The sequence below is a fragment of the Benincasa hispida genome, chromosome 3 (assembly GCF_009727055.1).
Source record: "Benincasa hispida cultivar B227 chromosome 3, ASM972705v1, whole genome shotgun sequence".
In the NCBI taxonomy this organism is placed as follows: Eukaryota; Viridiplantae; Streptophyta; class Magnoliopsida; order Cucurbitales; family Cucurbitaceae; genus Benincasa; species Benincasa hispida.
The window spans coordinates 406,820-423,080 of NC_052351.1; the positions used below are offsets into that span (position 1 = coordinate 406,820).

Consider the following 16,261-nt stretch of genomic DNA (forward strand, 5'->3'; position numbering starts at 1 on the left):
GGTTGTACTTGGATTTTCCATCACGCTTGCTTTCCTCATATGGGTCCACAACATTTTGCCCGATGGCCTTAATGATTGGGTTAGGGCATCTGAGCATTTCCATGATCTGACTCATTCTCAAGCTGGTGGGTCTCATCCATTCGAGTTTCTGGATCACGTGTAGGTTTTTGCCTTGGGTAACGTTCATGATCCAAATCATCCCCATCAGTTAGGAGATTCTCTCTGCTCACGTTGTTGCTCATGGTTCAAATACAAGATGTAGTGCTAGGGCTAAAATATTTTGCTCTTTCTCTCCCCACAGAGGCGTCAATTATTAATACCGAAAATCGTACTAATGGTGATTTTATATTTCTTGAGTAAGAGTAGCTCGATATTCTGTAAAATGAGCAAAGCTAAACACCGATGTGGTGTTGAGCCGAATTCACTCTAATGTTTAAGTTAGAATCAGGTTTGAATATAGCTCAATTGGTAGAAAATTAGTATAAGTTTTACTTGTTATCCATTCGAGCCATCATTATCTGAGTTGTTACACACTTTAGTCTTCAATATGCTCAACTCTTTGGTAGAACTCTAATGCTCGATTAACCAATTATTTTTTGCAACATAATTATGTCTCTTTAATACAATAATTGCTTAATTAATTATTCAGTTACATGAAACAAAAATAAACATCTTTTACTCTTAAAGATAATTATATTGAAGTGAGCTTACAAAAATCCTATCATAAAATAGGTATAAATTATTTAAAAATAATTACAACAATTCATGCAAAATCCTTATGCATGGCTTACCTTGGGCATACAATTGCATGGATTCATATGTTGGTGGACTAGCAAAATGCCATCCCACCCCTTTAGCTTGACTGCCAAGCTGACCCCTTCATGGGGTTAGCTTCTTTTAGGGGTCGGCTTGGCAACCAACACTGCTTTTGTGTGTATATATACATACTAATTTAACTCATTTGTATAACAAAATAGCATTCACCACCATTGCTCTTAGATGACTAAAGCCACCTAAAAGCTTATTGATACGGCCTCCTAGTTCAAGCTATTCTCTAAGCTCAACTCGCCTTTCTCGACTCGACCTGCTTTCTTAGCTCAGTCTCTTAGCTCAACTTTTTTTCTTAGCTCAAATAGGTTGAGCTAATTAAGATCATTTTCTTAGCTCAATTATCTTTGTCTGAATTTCGCTTTAACTTAATTAGATAGGTTTAATTTTACCATCCGCAATATGAATTATGTGAGGTCCACGAGATCCCCTACCCCAACTACACAAAAAAAAAAAAAAAAAAAAAAAAAAAAAAAAAAAAAAAAAAAAAAAAAAAAAAGTAATTAATAAATTAATAAATCATTTAGTGACATATCAAATAATGAATGGAAGGAAATGGTATTGGGGCATTAGATTTTTTTTCTATCCCCGCACAAACTTTCAAATGAATGAGTTAAAATTATGGTTGCTAAAAAAAGAGGTTGATAAGTTGAGGGATAAAATTAACTAAATGGTGTAAACTACAATACAATAATTAATGAAGTCATATCTTTATCACTAACTTATCTTGCCATATATCTCACTACTTTTTCCAGAAAAGAACAAAGTATGCACAAAACTGATTTTAGAATCATTGATTCGTTTCACAATTATTATTCTTGAAAGATGTATACAAAAATGAGAAATAAAAAAGATCCAAATGGAATCAAAGTACTATATCTACCTACATTGTCTAGACAGAAAATCAATTTTGATCACAAACCTTTTAGATTGTATCATTTTGTCTGATGAACTTTTAAATTTCATCCAATTGGACCCAAAGCTCAAATCAGCATTGCAATTTTTATCCTCAACTTAATTTTCCTACATCCTAATTTTAATATAAAATAGTTTTTTAAAGAACTTCCATCAATTCTCATTAATTTCAATAAAATAAGGTTTTGCATAAAAATAAATTTTACTATGCACAAATAATTAACCAATTACTTTGTCAAGATTCATAAATTTCAAAAAAAAAAATATATACCTTTAGTGACAGTTTATTTTCTAAAATTTTATCAACTTATATTTTAATATATTTTATAATTCATCGAATCAAATGTATATAAAAGAAAAAAAAATTAACAATATTTGGAGCAATAATTTAGTTTTAAAAAATGGCAATACTATTTTTACAAATTTAGGATTAATATTTTAATCACTTTCTTAATTTAAGATTTAAATTTGATGAAATTAAAAAATTTAAAAATTAAAGAGTCAAGGTCTTCTTTTTCCCCAAATTTCTAACAAAAAGCCTAGATGCAAAACTAAAAAAGCCAAAGAGATAGAACAATATTTTTTTTTTTTTTTTTTTAAAAAGGCACAATTTTTTTTTTAAATGGCCAATGTATTGACTTTGCACATTGTGGATGCCATCATTCCAGGTGTACACCAACCAAACCTCTAACCTTTTCATAAAAATCTTTTGTTTTATTTTGGTTTTTAGCTTTTATTAATTTTATTTATTCACTTGTAAATGGTCCATACAACTATAGGTTGAATCTACAACATATTTGGTACAATGCTACAAATATATGCCTAATTATATGTTTAGCCAAAAATATATGAAAGCTCTACAAATTAATGAAATTTATGGGACCATGTGCTTTACAAACTACACAAAACTAATTTAGGTATAGATATTATGAGTATATTTCATTCTGAATTATTCTTCAAAATGTAAAGGCATTGTTCATTGATGTTTATTGATGTTTAATTATATACCTAAAATATTTTCCACTACCTGATAATATGAAATGGTATATTCCAATTTCCCAATATATATTAATTGATCATTTTTTTAAAAGATATTAATTGATCATATAATCCTTGTAGAATTTACAAGTGGTAATTAACCCAAAGTTAAATAAAAGCTACCCTAATCTAGAATATACAATATAAACTTAGTGTTTCTTTCAACTAAATAGTTTTATAAGAGTTCAATATTAATATTGGTGTATTTGATATCTAGTTCAAAAAATTGGACACCTTGTTCTTAAAAAAAATAAAAAACCTACACCTTTATTCGTAAGGTTTAGAGAACACTTCATTTAACAAAAAAAAAATAATAATAATAATAATAATTTTATGTTTAGTAGATTCGTTAATTTAAAAATATTGAAAATGACATGCATCTATTTAGAGACAAAATTAAAAATATAGAGACGGATTATATACTTTTTGAAATTTAGAGTTTTTTTTTTTAGGAAGAAGTTTGTTGATATATTAGACACAAATATAATAGTCCAAAAAATAGGAACAGTTGCAAATATAGCAATCAGACTCAAAGTATTAAATATAATATAATGTAAAAAAGTTATAAATATGGAAAAATTTGATAGTCTATCAGTGATAGATCATATTGTCTGTAGGAGTTTATTAGTGATAGACCATATCGCTAGAGTCTATCGTTGATTAACTTGGCTATATTTGCAAGTTTTATAAAATGATGTTATTAAACATTTGGTTATTATTTCTAAAAATGCTATGAATTGCAATTACCCTAAAGAAGGATAATGCCTCGTTTGATAACAATTTAATTTTTTATTTTTAGTTTTTGAAAATTAAGCTTATAAACTCTCTTTAACCTCTAAATTTTTTTATTTGTTATTTACTTTTTATCATTATTTTAAAAAATAAGGCCAAAGTTTGGAAACTAAAATATTAATGTTTTTAAGAACTTGTTTTTGTTTTTATAATTTCACTTAGAATTTAACTCTTTTATTTAAATTTCTTGATTTGGTATCTATTTTTTATCACTATTTTAAAAAATAAGGCCAAATTTTGAAAATAATAATAATAATAATATTTATGAACTTATTTTTGTTTTTAGAGTTTGACTAAAAATTTAACTCTTTCATTTGAGAAACATACAAATTATTTTATTATAAGAAATAGAGAAAAAAATAACGTTAACTTTTAAAAAACGAATAGAATATCAAACAACGGTTAGATTAATCATTTAACCATTAACCAGAACTCTATCTGGTCTCTCCCTCTTGCCACCCCTACCCCTTTCCCAGCTTGAGTTTCATTATATTCACATACCACAAATTTAAGAAACCAAATACATAATTTTTCTAATTAAAAATAGACATTTGCAAATATGACAATCATATACAAAATATTATTAGATATAGTATAATGTAAAAAAAAAAAAAAAAAAAGTACAAATATGACAAAATTTAAATAGTCCATCAGTAATAAATCACATTGCTAATTTATAAGTGATAGACCATATGTTGTAATAGTCCATCAACGATGATTCTATATTGTAATTTTTAAAAAATATTATTATATATTTAATAATATTTCTAAAAGTAGTAGTCATTGCAATCCCCATTAAAAATAATTCTAACAACCAAACTGGTTTCTAGTTTTTGATAAAAAAGAAAAGGGAACAAATTTTGTTTTAGTATAGTTTTGAGACAATGCTTGATTGTGAGATCTTCCCAATAAATAATTTCTCTCTTAAGAAAGCAATGTCTCAATCTCTCTCCTGAATACACTAGGACAAGCTAGCCTATCAATTTTTGATCTTTAGCTAGCTAGGCATCTAGCTTTATTTTTTTAATATTAATAATAATACACAATAAATTAAATATTTTGTTACCATTATCAATAGTGAAATTGTTGCGTAAGTATTCAACTCAAAAGACTTAACAAATCAAAACCTAATAAACTATGATTATCAATCAAGAGCAGTGATTTAAATCTCCCCCTCTTATTGTACAAAAAAAAAATTAAGTTTACAAATACAAACTTTTATTAAATACAAAAATTAAATATGCATACTAAATGGAAGATTCGAACAACAAATCTCGTGGTAGCTAATATATTTGCATGACAATTGAGTTATACTCGTTTAAATATACATCTTTGTACTTGCTAATTTCAGTAAACATAAGTTGTTCTACACAAATTTACTTAAGACTTACAAATTTTAGCGAAAATGTCTCTTATTTTTTTTTTCTTTTTCTTTTTTTTTTTTATAATCTTATCTATTTTTATACTGTAAATGTGTTTTACAATTCACTAGTATTTTTTCTCAAATCTTAAATGAAATTTATTAAACGGAAAAATTATTATAGTATTTTTTAAAGTTTAAAAGTTGTTAAAATTGCAATACTTCTCTAAATTTGAAATACATTATAATTCGATAAAAAGGTAAGTTTAAAGTTAAAAAAAAAAAAAAAAAAAATTGACACATCATAATTAGTTTAGGGGTTTTAAATTTGTTTATTTTCCCCTTAAAAAAGAAAAGAATAGAAATTAATTGGAACTGTTCTATAAAATTAGTACTTTTAAAGAATTGCAAATATAACAAATCTATCAATAATAAATTCAACACTGTTAAACTCTTATTAGCAATATGGTCTATTGTTGATACTCTCATTAGCGATATAATCTATCATTGATAGTCTTTGAAAACTTCATCTATATTTCATTATATTTGTAATTTTTTTACATTATATTATATCTGCTAATACTTCATATCTAATTATTATATTTACAACTGTTTCGTAAAATTGCAATAAATTGATCTATATATAACTTGATTAGAGCACAAAATATGTGTTATGGGTTATCTAAATTTAATCAATAAAAACTTTTTTTTTTTATTAAAAAGAAACAGTATTTAAAAGGGAAAAGATGATTGGTCTAGGATTTCTCCTTTAAGCGAGGTATGGGGTGACGTGTGGGATAATGAGTGGCTTGTCGTATTCGAAACCTTTTTTCTGCTTCCGGACATGGTAAACCTTATTCTAAAATTTAAATTAATTACACATTATCATTTGTGGGCCCCACTCGATTTTCCTATTACATCTTCGACGCGGCGCATGAGCCGACGGATGCGGCTAATCTTACCTTTACAATTACGCTTACTACTTTTCGAGATTCCCAATCTAATCATTCGATTTTTGATTTTTTAGCCAAAAATTCCTCTTTAGGCTCGACTCGGCTCGACTTCGGCGTGCTGACTATGTGGATTTTTCAATATATATATATTTGTAATAATTTTATTTGATTCCCAAACATTGTTAAGGAATAATTAGTATTCTGTTTCCTCACGTAATTCCAGCTTATTATCTGCAATTATAAAAATAATTTGGATAGAATAATGACTTGGTAAAATTTTATTGTTAATTCTCTGTTTTTCATTAGAATTTACGTAATCAATGAGTTTGAGGGAGGTGGAATTTCTCTCTTTATTTTTAAATTTCACAATTATATATCATGCACTCCCTTCCACTTTATATAGCCTAATTTGTTTTTTAAAAAATTATTTTTATATATTAAACTTCAAGGTGTTTTCTACACTCATATCTACTTTTAAAATATTCATTTTTCCACGTAACATAAAAATGGAAAACACCTACTAATTACGACCCCGTTTGACAATTATTTAGTTTTTTTTTTTTTTGAACATTAAGTCTATTTCATGTACATTTCTTACAATCATATGCATCTTTCTTAATTACCATAGTTGAATTCTTAGTTAAATTCTAAAATAAAAAATAACATTTTGAAAGCTACTTTTTTAATTCTCAAAATTTAGCTTGATTTTTTAAACCATTGATGAAAAGTGGATAACAAATGAAGGAATTTGGAGGTGAAAGTAGTGTTTATAGGCTTAATTTTAAAAAACAAAAGGAATTTGGCAACATAAAGATTTATGCAATTGGAACTAGAGAAATTCGAACCACAGACTCGAGATCACTAACATGCTCAATTGTTAGTTGATCTATGTTCACTTTGACAAGACTTATGTTGAGTGTAAAACAAGTTTCAAGTTTCTTTCATAAATAAATTGTTTTTATATTTTGGGTTCTATATTTTTGCAATGAATTTGTTTTTATTCTAATATTATCTATCATTTTCGTACCTACCTTGTTCGTTTGCTAACCTACATTTTTGTAACATAAAACTCTAAAAGAAAACAAAAATCTCCATATTAATTATATTCGTCTGACTAAAATTTCTCTTAACGAACTTTTTTTTTTAGAATAGCTTTGAGTATTTTTATTTATTAATTCTATGAATATTGATCATAAGAAAAAACATTGATATTTGAATCATAAGAATAAATTTCAATAATTTGAGTTCGAAATAACAAACTGATTGTGTTATTTGTCACTTTATGTTAACGTAAGTATTTTTATTAAATTAAAACAAAATAATCATTTAAAGTATTTTTAAATGCACTCGTTAAGAAGTAGGCTTTGACATGATTTTGTGAAATTAAAATAATAATAATAATAATCGCATTACATAATACTTTTGGGATTGAGTGTATAACAATATTTTTAAAGAATTGAAAATATAATAAAATTTATCAGTTGATTAGACTCTTACAAATCTTATGGTCTATCACTAATATAGACCCTTCCTAATGATATGATCTATCACTTATATATTTCAAAAGTAAAATCTAAATTTTACTATATCTACAAATGTTTTGAATCTGATTGCTATATCTACAACTACTCCTAAAAAGAATTTTAAAAATTCAAAAAAAAAAAAAGACACATAATTAGTTTATATTTAATAAAAACATTTTACTTAATAAACTACTCTAAAAAGCATCTTCAAGGAAATTACACAACTAATAGATAGAGACTTCTCAAGAATCACTAGAAGAAAAGGAAAAGGAAAATAGATTTGCTCAGTTGACCCACTAATCAATTCAATACAGCATTAACAAGAACTTATCTTACAAAAATCCTAGAAGACAGTGAAAGAAAGATTTGTTCCAATTAAAAAAATTGGAAAGTAATCTACTAATTTACAACATTAACAATAATTTGTCATAGAAAAATGAGTTTAGGAAAGACCAGGAAATTTCGAAGAAAATTCGACCATAGGTAGAAAAACATAAGAATTGGATAAATACTTTGAATGACAATATTAATCCAAGACATTAAATATTGTGAAAAATATAGTAACATGCACCCTTAAAGGAAACAGAACTTAAATTAATGGAAATTAATTAGAAAAAAAATAGTATTATTTGTAAGCCATTTTAGCCAAGTCAACGTTGAAGCCAAACAAGCTAAGCTTTCCCAACACACCAAAAACCCCACACTCTTACGCAACCAAGCTGTCTTCCGCAGCCGACTAATCCAAAATCAAACATCCAATGTCAAACATAATATATTATGTATAAGCAATTACATAATATAACCCTTATACTTTTAAATTCAATAATACTTTAAGATAGTGAATAATGTAAGGATGTACCAACCCAACTTTTCGAGTACTCAGACAAGGACCGTTACGATATAATGCATATTCTCATTCAAACATTTTGACCATCATAACGTAAATTCAGTGAAAACATAAATAATCATTCTAAACTCAAGTATTAATTTAATAATAAATCCAATAACCAAAATATTTAGTTGAGATTTAAAAAGAAAATGATTCAAAGCAAATTAGTGAAAACAGTCATCTGAGAACGTATTCGAATGAAAGGAACAAAAACCATAAAAAAGAAAATAAAAACACAACATGTGCAGAAGCATTTTCTAATGCCCTCGTATGACTCTATCATGGGTTCCATTTGTCCCTCATCAGTCCATTCCTATCATTGCCTAAAAAGAAAAACATAGTAGAGGAAAGGATGAGTATAACAATGCCTAGTAAGTGACTTGCTAGTGGCCCTCTAGGTTACTTGTTAGCTAGTTTATCTAGGCACCGGTGTACACCTATATCATTTCAGTCCTAGTGATCCCGAAGTGTCACCTATTAGTCATAAACGTGATCCGAAGGAATATGTATTAGTCATAATATGTAACTCGAAGATACACAAATTAGTCGTAAGCTCATGAACCCGAATGAACATGCATCGGTCATAGTGTGTAACCTAAAGGTCTACGATCAGTCATAAATGTGCTATGTCTACAATTGCCTAGATAAGAAAAACTAACAGGAATTCTATAACTTAGCATGCATCAGTTTTCATATAACTCTTGTGTTATATTTTACAGTCGTTTATCTTAGGGGTAAAATTTCTAGTATATCCTCAGTCAACAGTACATTCATCATGGTTAAAATAGTCTAATCCAATCAGCCAATGTCATTAAATCATGCAGTTCAATCAGTCATAAATTATCAATCCAAACAGCCTAGAATACTCAGTCAAATCAGTTACAACAGTCTCAAGAAATAGTCTAAATAGTCATAAGTAAATAGTCCAAGTGATAGGGATGACTAGTTCGAAAGCAAACAAGTAGAAAATCACTTACCTCAAGACTAGGTCTAGATAATCAATAGTCCAAACTTTACTTTATCTTGAATAAAATCCTTTAATCAAATCCCTAAACATTAACCAATTTTAATTTTAACTTTAGGGGTCTAATTTCAAATCAAGTTACCCAAATCCAAATGGGTATTCAAGAATAATCATAAGAACCACAAATCTTACCAAAACACTTGTCAAAAACAATCTCGAACTCGTTGGACAGTCACTTCAATAGTTTTCCAAACTCAAATCTAAAGCCAAAAATAACTCGGATAAGTTAAATTTCATTCCAAACTTAATAGGTATCAAATCTTTTACCCAAAACTTCATAAAGACCTCTAAACTTACCCCAAAAAAAAACCCAACTCCACGATCCGGCGGAAAAATCCAAGAAATGACCGCAAAAGAAGGTTGGATGGCAGGCTCGGCATTGGCGACGAGCAGCCTCTAGCTGGAAAGAACGCCGGTGAACGGTGCAATTGGCTCACGAACAGTGCGGCTGGCTGCGTCCGAAGACGAGAGAGAGTGTTTATCCTCTTTTTTTTTCCTCCCTATTTTCCTTCATTTTTTTTAATCCAAGACTTATATATATAANGACTTATATATATAAATATATATAATAAAAAATTATTAAAAAATCCAAAAAAATTATATTTCTTCCTAAAATTTCCAAGATTCCTTTAAATCCAACATCTCTTCTTAAATTCAATCCAAATAAATTCAAATCTAATATCTCAAATCTCTTCCAAAATTATTTTAAATCTTCCCTCTATAAAAACAAATTGAATCATCTTAAGAAAATAATAAAATCTCCATTTACAGGCCAAATTAAACCTCAATTAATTCAAAATAACTAAATCGAATTTAACTTAACCAAATACTTAAATCTTAAATTTCAATTTATCCAAATAGTCTGAAATAAACTAATATTTAATTACATAATTGTAACAAAGGAGGTGCCTATTGTATGTTAACAATGTTATAGCATTCCACAAACAGTTATCAGAAATAATAAGCATATAAATGAAGACCAGGGACTCCTTCTCCTGCAAGACTTGAACTCCCCTCAAATCGTGAGACTCCTTCTCATATGAATTGTATCTTTCTCCTAGGAACAAAGTCTCCTTTGCTCGATTAGCTTAGGCTCCCCCTAAGCTTGAGAATCTCTTCCCATATGAATCTCATCACACAAGATGTAAGTAACTTGAAGTATGTCTCCAAGCAATTCAACTCTTTTTCCTTTCTGTAATTACGACCGAATACACTCACTACAGTATAACACAACGATGCTCTTAGAAACAGAATGATCAAGCCAAGTCGAAGGATTAGATGTCCTTTAAATATGCACAACAAATATATGGAAGACCAACCCTAACTTCCAAAGCAGTCGAACAACCCTAACTTCCAAAGCGGTCGCACACTGAGAAAGGAAAGGGATTGGCAAATAATATTGCAGAAGGAAAAACTCGATAAGATAGGTATTTTGTAAAATCAACATTTCCATAGAACATCTCTTTGTCAGAAAACCACCAATGTAGAGACAACTAAGATAGCATATCTGACACTTAAACAAATATTGACAACCACATAATATCTACTCCATTGCATTGATTTTAAGTTGCATTATTTGTTCTGTAATTAATACGGATAATAATTCAAAATTTGAGCGAATTTTCAAGCTTCATACCAATGCATAGTTGTTTGGACTGCGAGTTTAATATCTTAATAAATGCAAGTATGTTCAAATAAAAAAAGTTTATAGAACTTGTTTTGGAGCACAATTAAACTAAAAATCGAAGTTGATTAACTGTGGGAGGAGTGTGATTTTAAGAAACAGTTGAAACATGTAAGTTTGTTCAATAAAACCCAATTTTGACGAGCTTGGCAAACATGAAACATCTTAAATCATCAAATTCACCTAAATCAACACCTTTTCGTCTCAAAACCTTAACTTGCGGGAGTTTAACGCACAATAAAGTATCTAATCCATATTTAATTTCTGGTATGCATTCAATAAATTAAATTAGTTGGAATGGTTTTTGAATTTTATGGACAAAAGTTTAAATTCTATAACTATGATCAAAGCCAACATAGCGACATAAAAAAAGATAAACTTAACTTTAAAAAATAACTACAGCTAAATACAACTCTATTTTCTAATAAATTCATTAGGGTGTAAATTATTTGGGTTTGTTATCTACTTTTTAAGAGTTTTTTGAAAAATTAAGCCAACTAAAATCAAAGTAATTTTTAAAAAATTGTTTTCCCTTTTCTAATTTGGCAAAAAAAAAAAAAAAAAAAAATTCAAATGTTTAGTTTGTAGAGATGAAAATCATGGTAAAATAACTTTTTATAACTTTTTGGTTTTATTACAATAACTATAGGGATAAGGAGATCAAACCTTTAACTTCTAGGGAGGAAGGCCATATCAATTATCGGAGTTAAACTCACTTTGGCATAAATAAACTTATTTTAAAAAAAAAAAAACAAAAAAAATTAAATAATTATCAAACAAGACTTAGGGTTGAATCATCAATCAACCCAGAAGTTTAAGCTAATGAGTTATGATAAGTATATCAATATTTTAACGTCCTCTCTCACTTGCGACTTGAAATTTTACGAAAGACCCCAATAGGTAAGAATCAACATTAATTGAAAAGCAAATGGTCATTATAAGAGTTTGAACACATTACTTCCTATTTTGATACCATGTTGAATCACCAATCAACAAAAAAAACTTAAGTTGATTGATTACAATAAATTTAAGGCTTAAATCCTATTTTGGTCCCTGGACTTTGAATTTTGTTATATTTTGGTTCATAATTTTTTTTTTTTTTTAAAAAAAGTCTGTTTTAGTCCCTAAACTTTCAAAAAGTATTTATTTTGGTCCCCAATGTTAAGATTTTGTTAACTTCAAATGAAACTGCGTCTATCATGTATTAATAAAATGAAGGTAAAGTAAAATGTCAAGATCCAATGCGTCAAAATAGTGAACAACCAAAATCTTGAACGCAAAATAATTTTTGAGTTCTCCTGTAGAAAATTACTTTATCACTTGATTCAAAATTGAAAACCAAGATTTTTTAGCGTGATTAACTTATTAGATAGCTTAGTCATCCAAAAATACAGGTCATCTATCATTTTGTTCAAGAGTTAACTATATCTAGGATCAAAATAAACCGTTTTTAAAAGATCAAAGACTAGAATGGACGTTTTTTAAAATTTAAGGATTAAATTAGAACAACATTCAAAATTCAAGAACCAAAATAAGACTTAAGCCTAAATTTAATTATACCAATATTTTAATGCTTATATTTTAGAATATAGATATATATATATTTTTTATTTTGATCAATATACCAACCAAATATTGGGTTGATACCCAACTCGAGAGAAAGTTGGGAAGAAGGAAAATAAAAAGACATATGATGTCATAATCTTTGCCTTTTCAATGACGCCATTTCACAAACACATTTCCATATCGAAACTCTCCCATCTCCACCATTTAAGATTCTCCTTTTTCTCCTTTTTCTTTTCTCCCATCTCTTCCATTTTTCCTATAAAATCCCATTCCATTTCTCATTTCCTTTCCAATTTATTCACACACTCTTTCCCTTCCAATTTTTTCCTATAAAACCCCATTCTTTCCCTTCCCCCCCTTTCTCAATCCACTCATATTCCCATCCTCCCTATGGCCGAAGAATTCCACGAATCCGACATCGTATTCGCCGACCATCACCGCCGCCAACGTCGCCGCCATTTTTTCCACCCTTCACTCGACTACACCCAAATCCTCGTTACAACCCATGGGAACTCAAGAAACAACACCAACGACGACGGCGACGACAACAACAACAATAACAACAAAGATTTCATCGCTTCTCTCCCCGTCAAAATCCCAGAAACCGTTTTCCGTTACACTTCCGACATGGAGGAGCTGGACGAGGAATGGGACAGTGAAGACAACAATATAGTACCACCGCACGTCATCATAGGGCGCCGCGTGGCCGGAAAAATGGCTTTCTCCGTCTGCACCGGCAACGGTAGGACGCTTAAGGGAAGAGATTTAAGTCAAGTTCGAAATTCTATTCTCAGAATGACCGGATTCCTCGAAACTTGACCCCCCCCAAAAAAATCAATTCAATATTTGTGAAAAAAAAAATATTAGATTATTAATGAAAATGGAACCCAGTTTTCTTCATTCTCTCTCTTTGAGGTTGGAATTGGGATTAGGATTCAATGATTCATGTAACGGAGGGGGGAAATTGTGATTATTTAAATGCTTTTTTTTGTATAGAATAATTAATCAATCAAATCTCCAAAAGAGTTATAACCTTGTCATTTGTATAAAAAATATATCTACATTTTTAAAAAATTATAATATTATCCTTCAATTTCAAAATATTCTCTTAGAATCTCGAACAAACATCAAGACTTTAAAATTACATGAGAATAACTTAAAATAATGTGATGATCTAAATATTCTTTTTAGATCATTATTACATCATTTCATATTCCAATTTTCGTCTAAAATTTTTAAAAAAATCAATTTTAAAAGTATTTTTTTAAATATCTATAAAAGTTTAGGAGCATTATACTATTGAGAGTATATAATATATAATAGTAGCTTTTAAAAATAAATGACAAAGTTTATGATATTTTTTTATAATTTAATCCCTTTTTCATGTAAAGAGGGGATTAAATTAATTTGAAGGAGTGCATGTTTAGAGATTGGGTCGAGGTTCTGAATTATTTTGAAATATTATATATATATATTTATGTTGGCAGTATTATTATTAAAGAAAATAATGTAATTTTAAATTGTAACTGGTTTTGGACAGTCCCAACATCACCAGCTAGGCTTTCACGAGAAGAGAGAGATACACAACATGTTTCATTATTAGGTCCTCTTTTTCACCCAATAAATTATCACTTTTTCTTTTTTTAATCCTACTTCCATCTCAATTTTTTTCTTTTCTAAAAGTAATTATTCTAGTTTTGTACTTCAATAATCTCATCCGATATGATATCTAGTAATATTCTATGACAATAGAAAACACTTTTAAAATATATATATATATATATATATATTAGAGATGTGAGGGTCTGAAATTTCAATTAGATTGATACATTCTTAACACTCTCGTTATTTCTCATATTCGATATATTGGCATCACAACAATTCAGTATATATAAGAGATGGAGAAGAAGTTCATGTGAACAAACGATATCAAAACTAGTACATAACAAAAAATCGAAGGCGAAGAAAAACACGAAATTACATGAAAGCAGAAAGATTGAGATGAATAGCAATGATCTATGCATCAAGAAACCAGACAAATTACAAACAATTTCCCAAATTTAAAGGATGTTGTTAGATATATTTTTGAATGAACGTTGATTTCTTTCCTTCCAGATAGACCAATAGATAGCAAGTGTTGAAGATGATAGTATTTCTTTTGGGAATTCTAATTCAACAAGCAGATGTCTTTATAAAAAGATGAGACATTATTAAAAATTTAAGTTAAAAAACATCTTTTTAGTCCCAAAAGTTTGTATAGAAATAACAATTAGTTTTTTATTTTTTAGTTGGTAATGATTTATATTGTTCATGTACTTCGAAATTTGTAACAATTTAATCCTTAAACTTTAATAAGTAACAATTTAATTCATATACTTTACAATTTTTAACGATTTTGTTCTTATTGTGGAAAATATTATTAAGATTTAATGAATTTTTCATACATGCGTAAATCAATAAATTGATTGAAAATCAATTTTTTATATATAAATAATCGTTACATAAAACTTAATTTGAAGAGATTTTTCATTATGAGAATTAAATTGTTACCAATTAAACTCATTTGAGAGTTAAAGTGAGCATATATCAACAATAATAATATAGTGACATGTATTATATTTCTTTTGTTGAGGTATGCGAGGCTCAAATCCTGGTAGCTCTGCTTATCTTTAAAAAAATATTAAAATATCATTTTGGTCATTGTATTTTGAGATTTTTTCAATTTCAATCTAGGTATATATTTTCAATCAATCTTAATTAGTCATTCAGCATAACTTTTTATCAAAATTGATTAAACAATAATAATAATTTTCATAAAAGAAGATCTTCTATATGAATGTATTGAAGGAACTATGAAGTTCCATAGCAGAAGCAAGGATCAATTCAATTTTATTTTCATTCAACAAAAATTTTATAGAACATATAATTATGCATTAATGAAGAATTTACAACATGCAATATATTAGAGGAAGAAGAGTGCTTATCCTTGAAGCCAAAGATCTTTACAAAACCCTCGAACTGGTTATGAACAATTCGTATATGACATTACCAATCAGAATCTTTCGTATTCTCTTTTGGATAGAGAATTCTCATGAGGTGTAGGTTTTGAGTTTTGAGAGAGAGTGGAAGAAAATTTAGAAAGGAAGATCTTTTGTTGTAGAGAGTCTTCTTTGTATTCTAGAGAGAAAACTCTTGAGATCTTCTATGAAGAAGATGAAGATCACACCAACCAAAATCAACCCTTCCCATGTCTGATGAGAGAAAACTAAGGGAGGTGAGTTGACTCCCTCCCTTTAATTTTGAAATTTAAAATTAAATTAATAAATTTAATTTAATTAATTAATTAATATATATATATATATCTATATGTTATATCAAATATAACATATAACCTATAGTTTATATTGTACAAATAGAATATAATCTATAGTTTTATTTCTCTTATAAGTGTATGGTATTTAATATAAATCACATTCATACCAAATTTAATTATGTGAATCTCATTCATATAATTAATATTTGAATCATATTCAAATATTTATTTTCTCTCAATTAAACTTTATATTCTAATGTATCAAATATATTATATTAATTGTATCATATATAATTAAGTTAAATTAATTATATCACATATAATTAATTCCCTTAATTAATTTGAAAGAATAATCCAAAATTAATTCTCAACAATC

At 28.0% G+C, this 16,261-nt stretch overlaps 1 protein-coding gene across 1 annotated transcript; it reads left to right on the forward strand.

Annotated features, from left to right (window-relative positions):
* Positions 1–12,962: 12,962 nt before the first annotated feature.
* Positions 12,963–13,391, forward strand: LOC120073009. The gene has a single exon (XM_039025559.1). The coding sequence runs from the start codon at positions 12,963–12,965 to the stop codon at positions 13,389–13,391; it is 429 nt and encodes a 142-aa protein (XP_038881487.1).
* Positions 13,392–16,261: the final 2,870 nt, after the last annotated feature.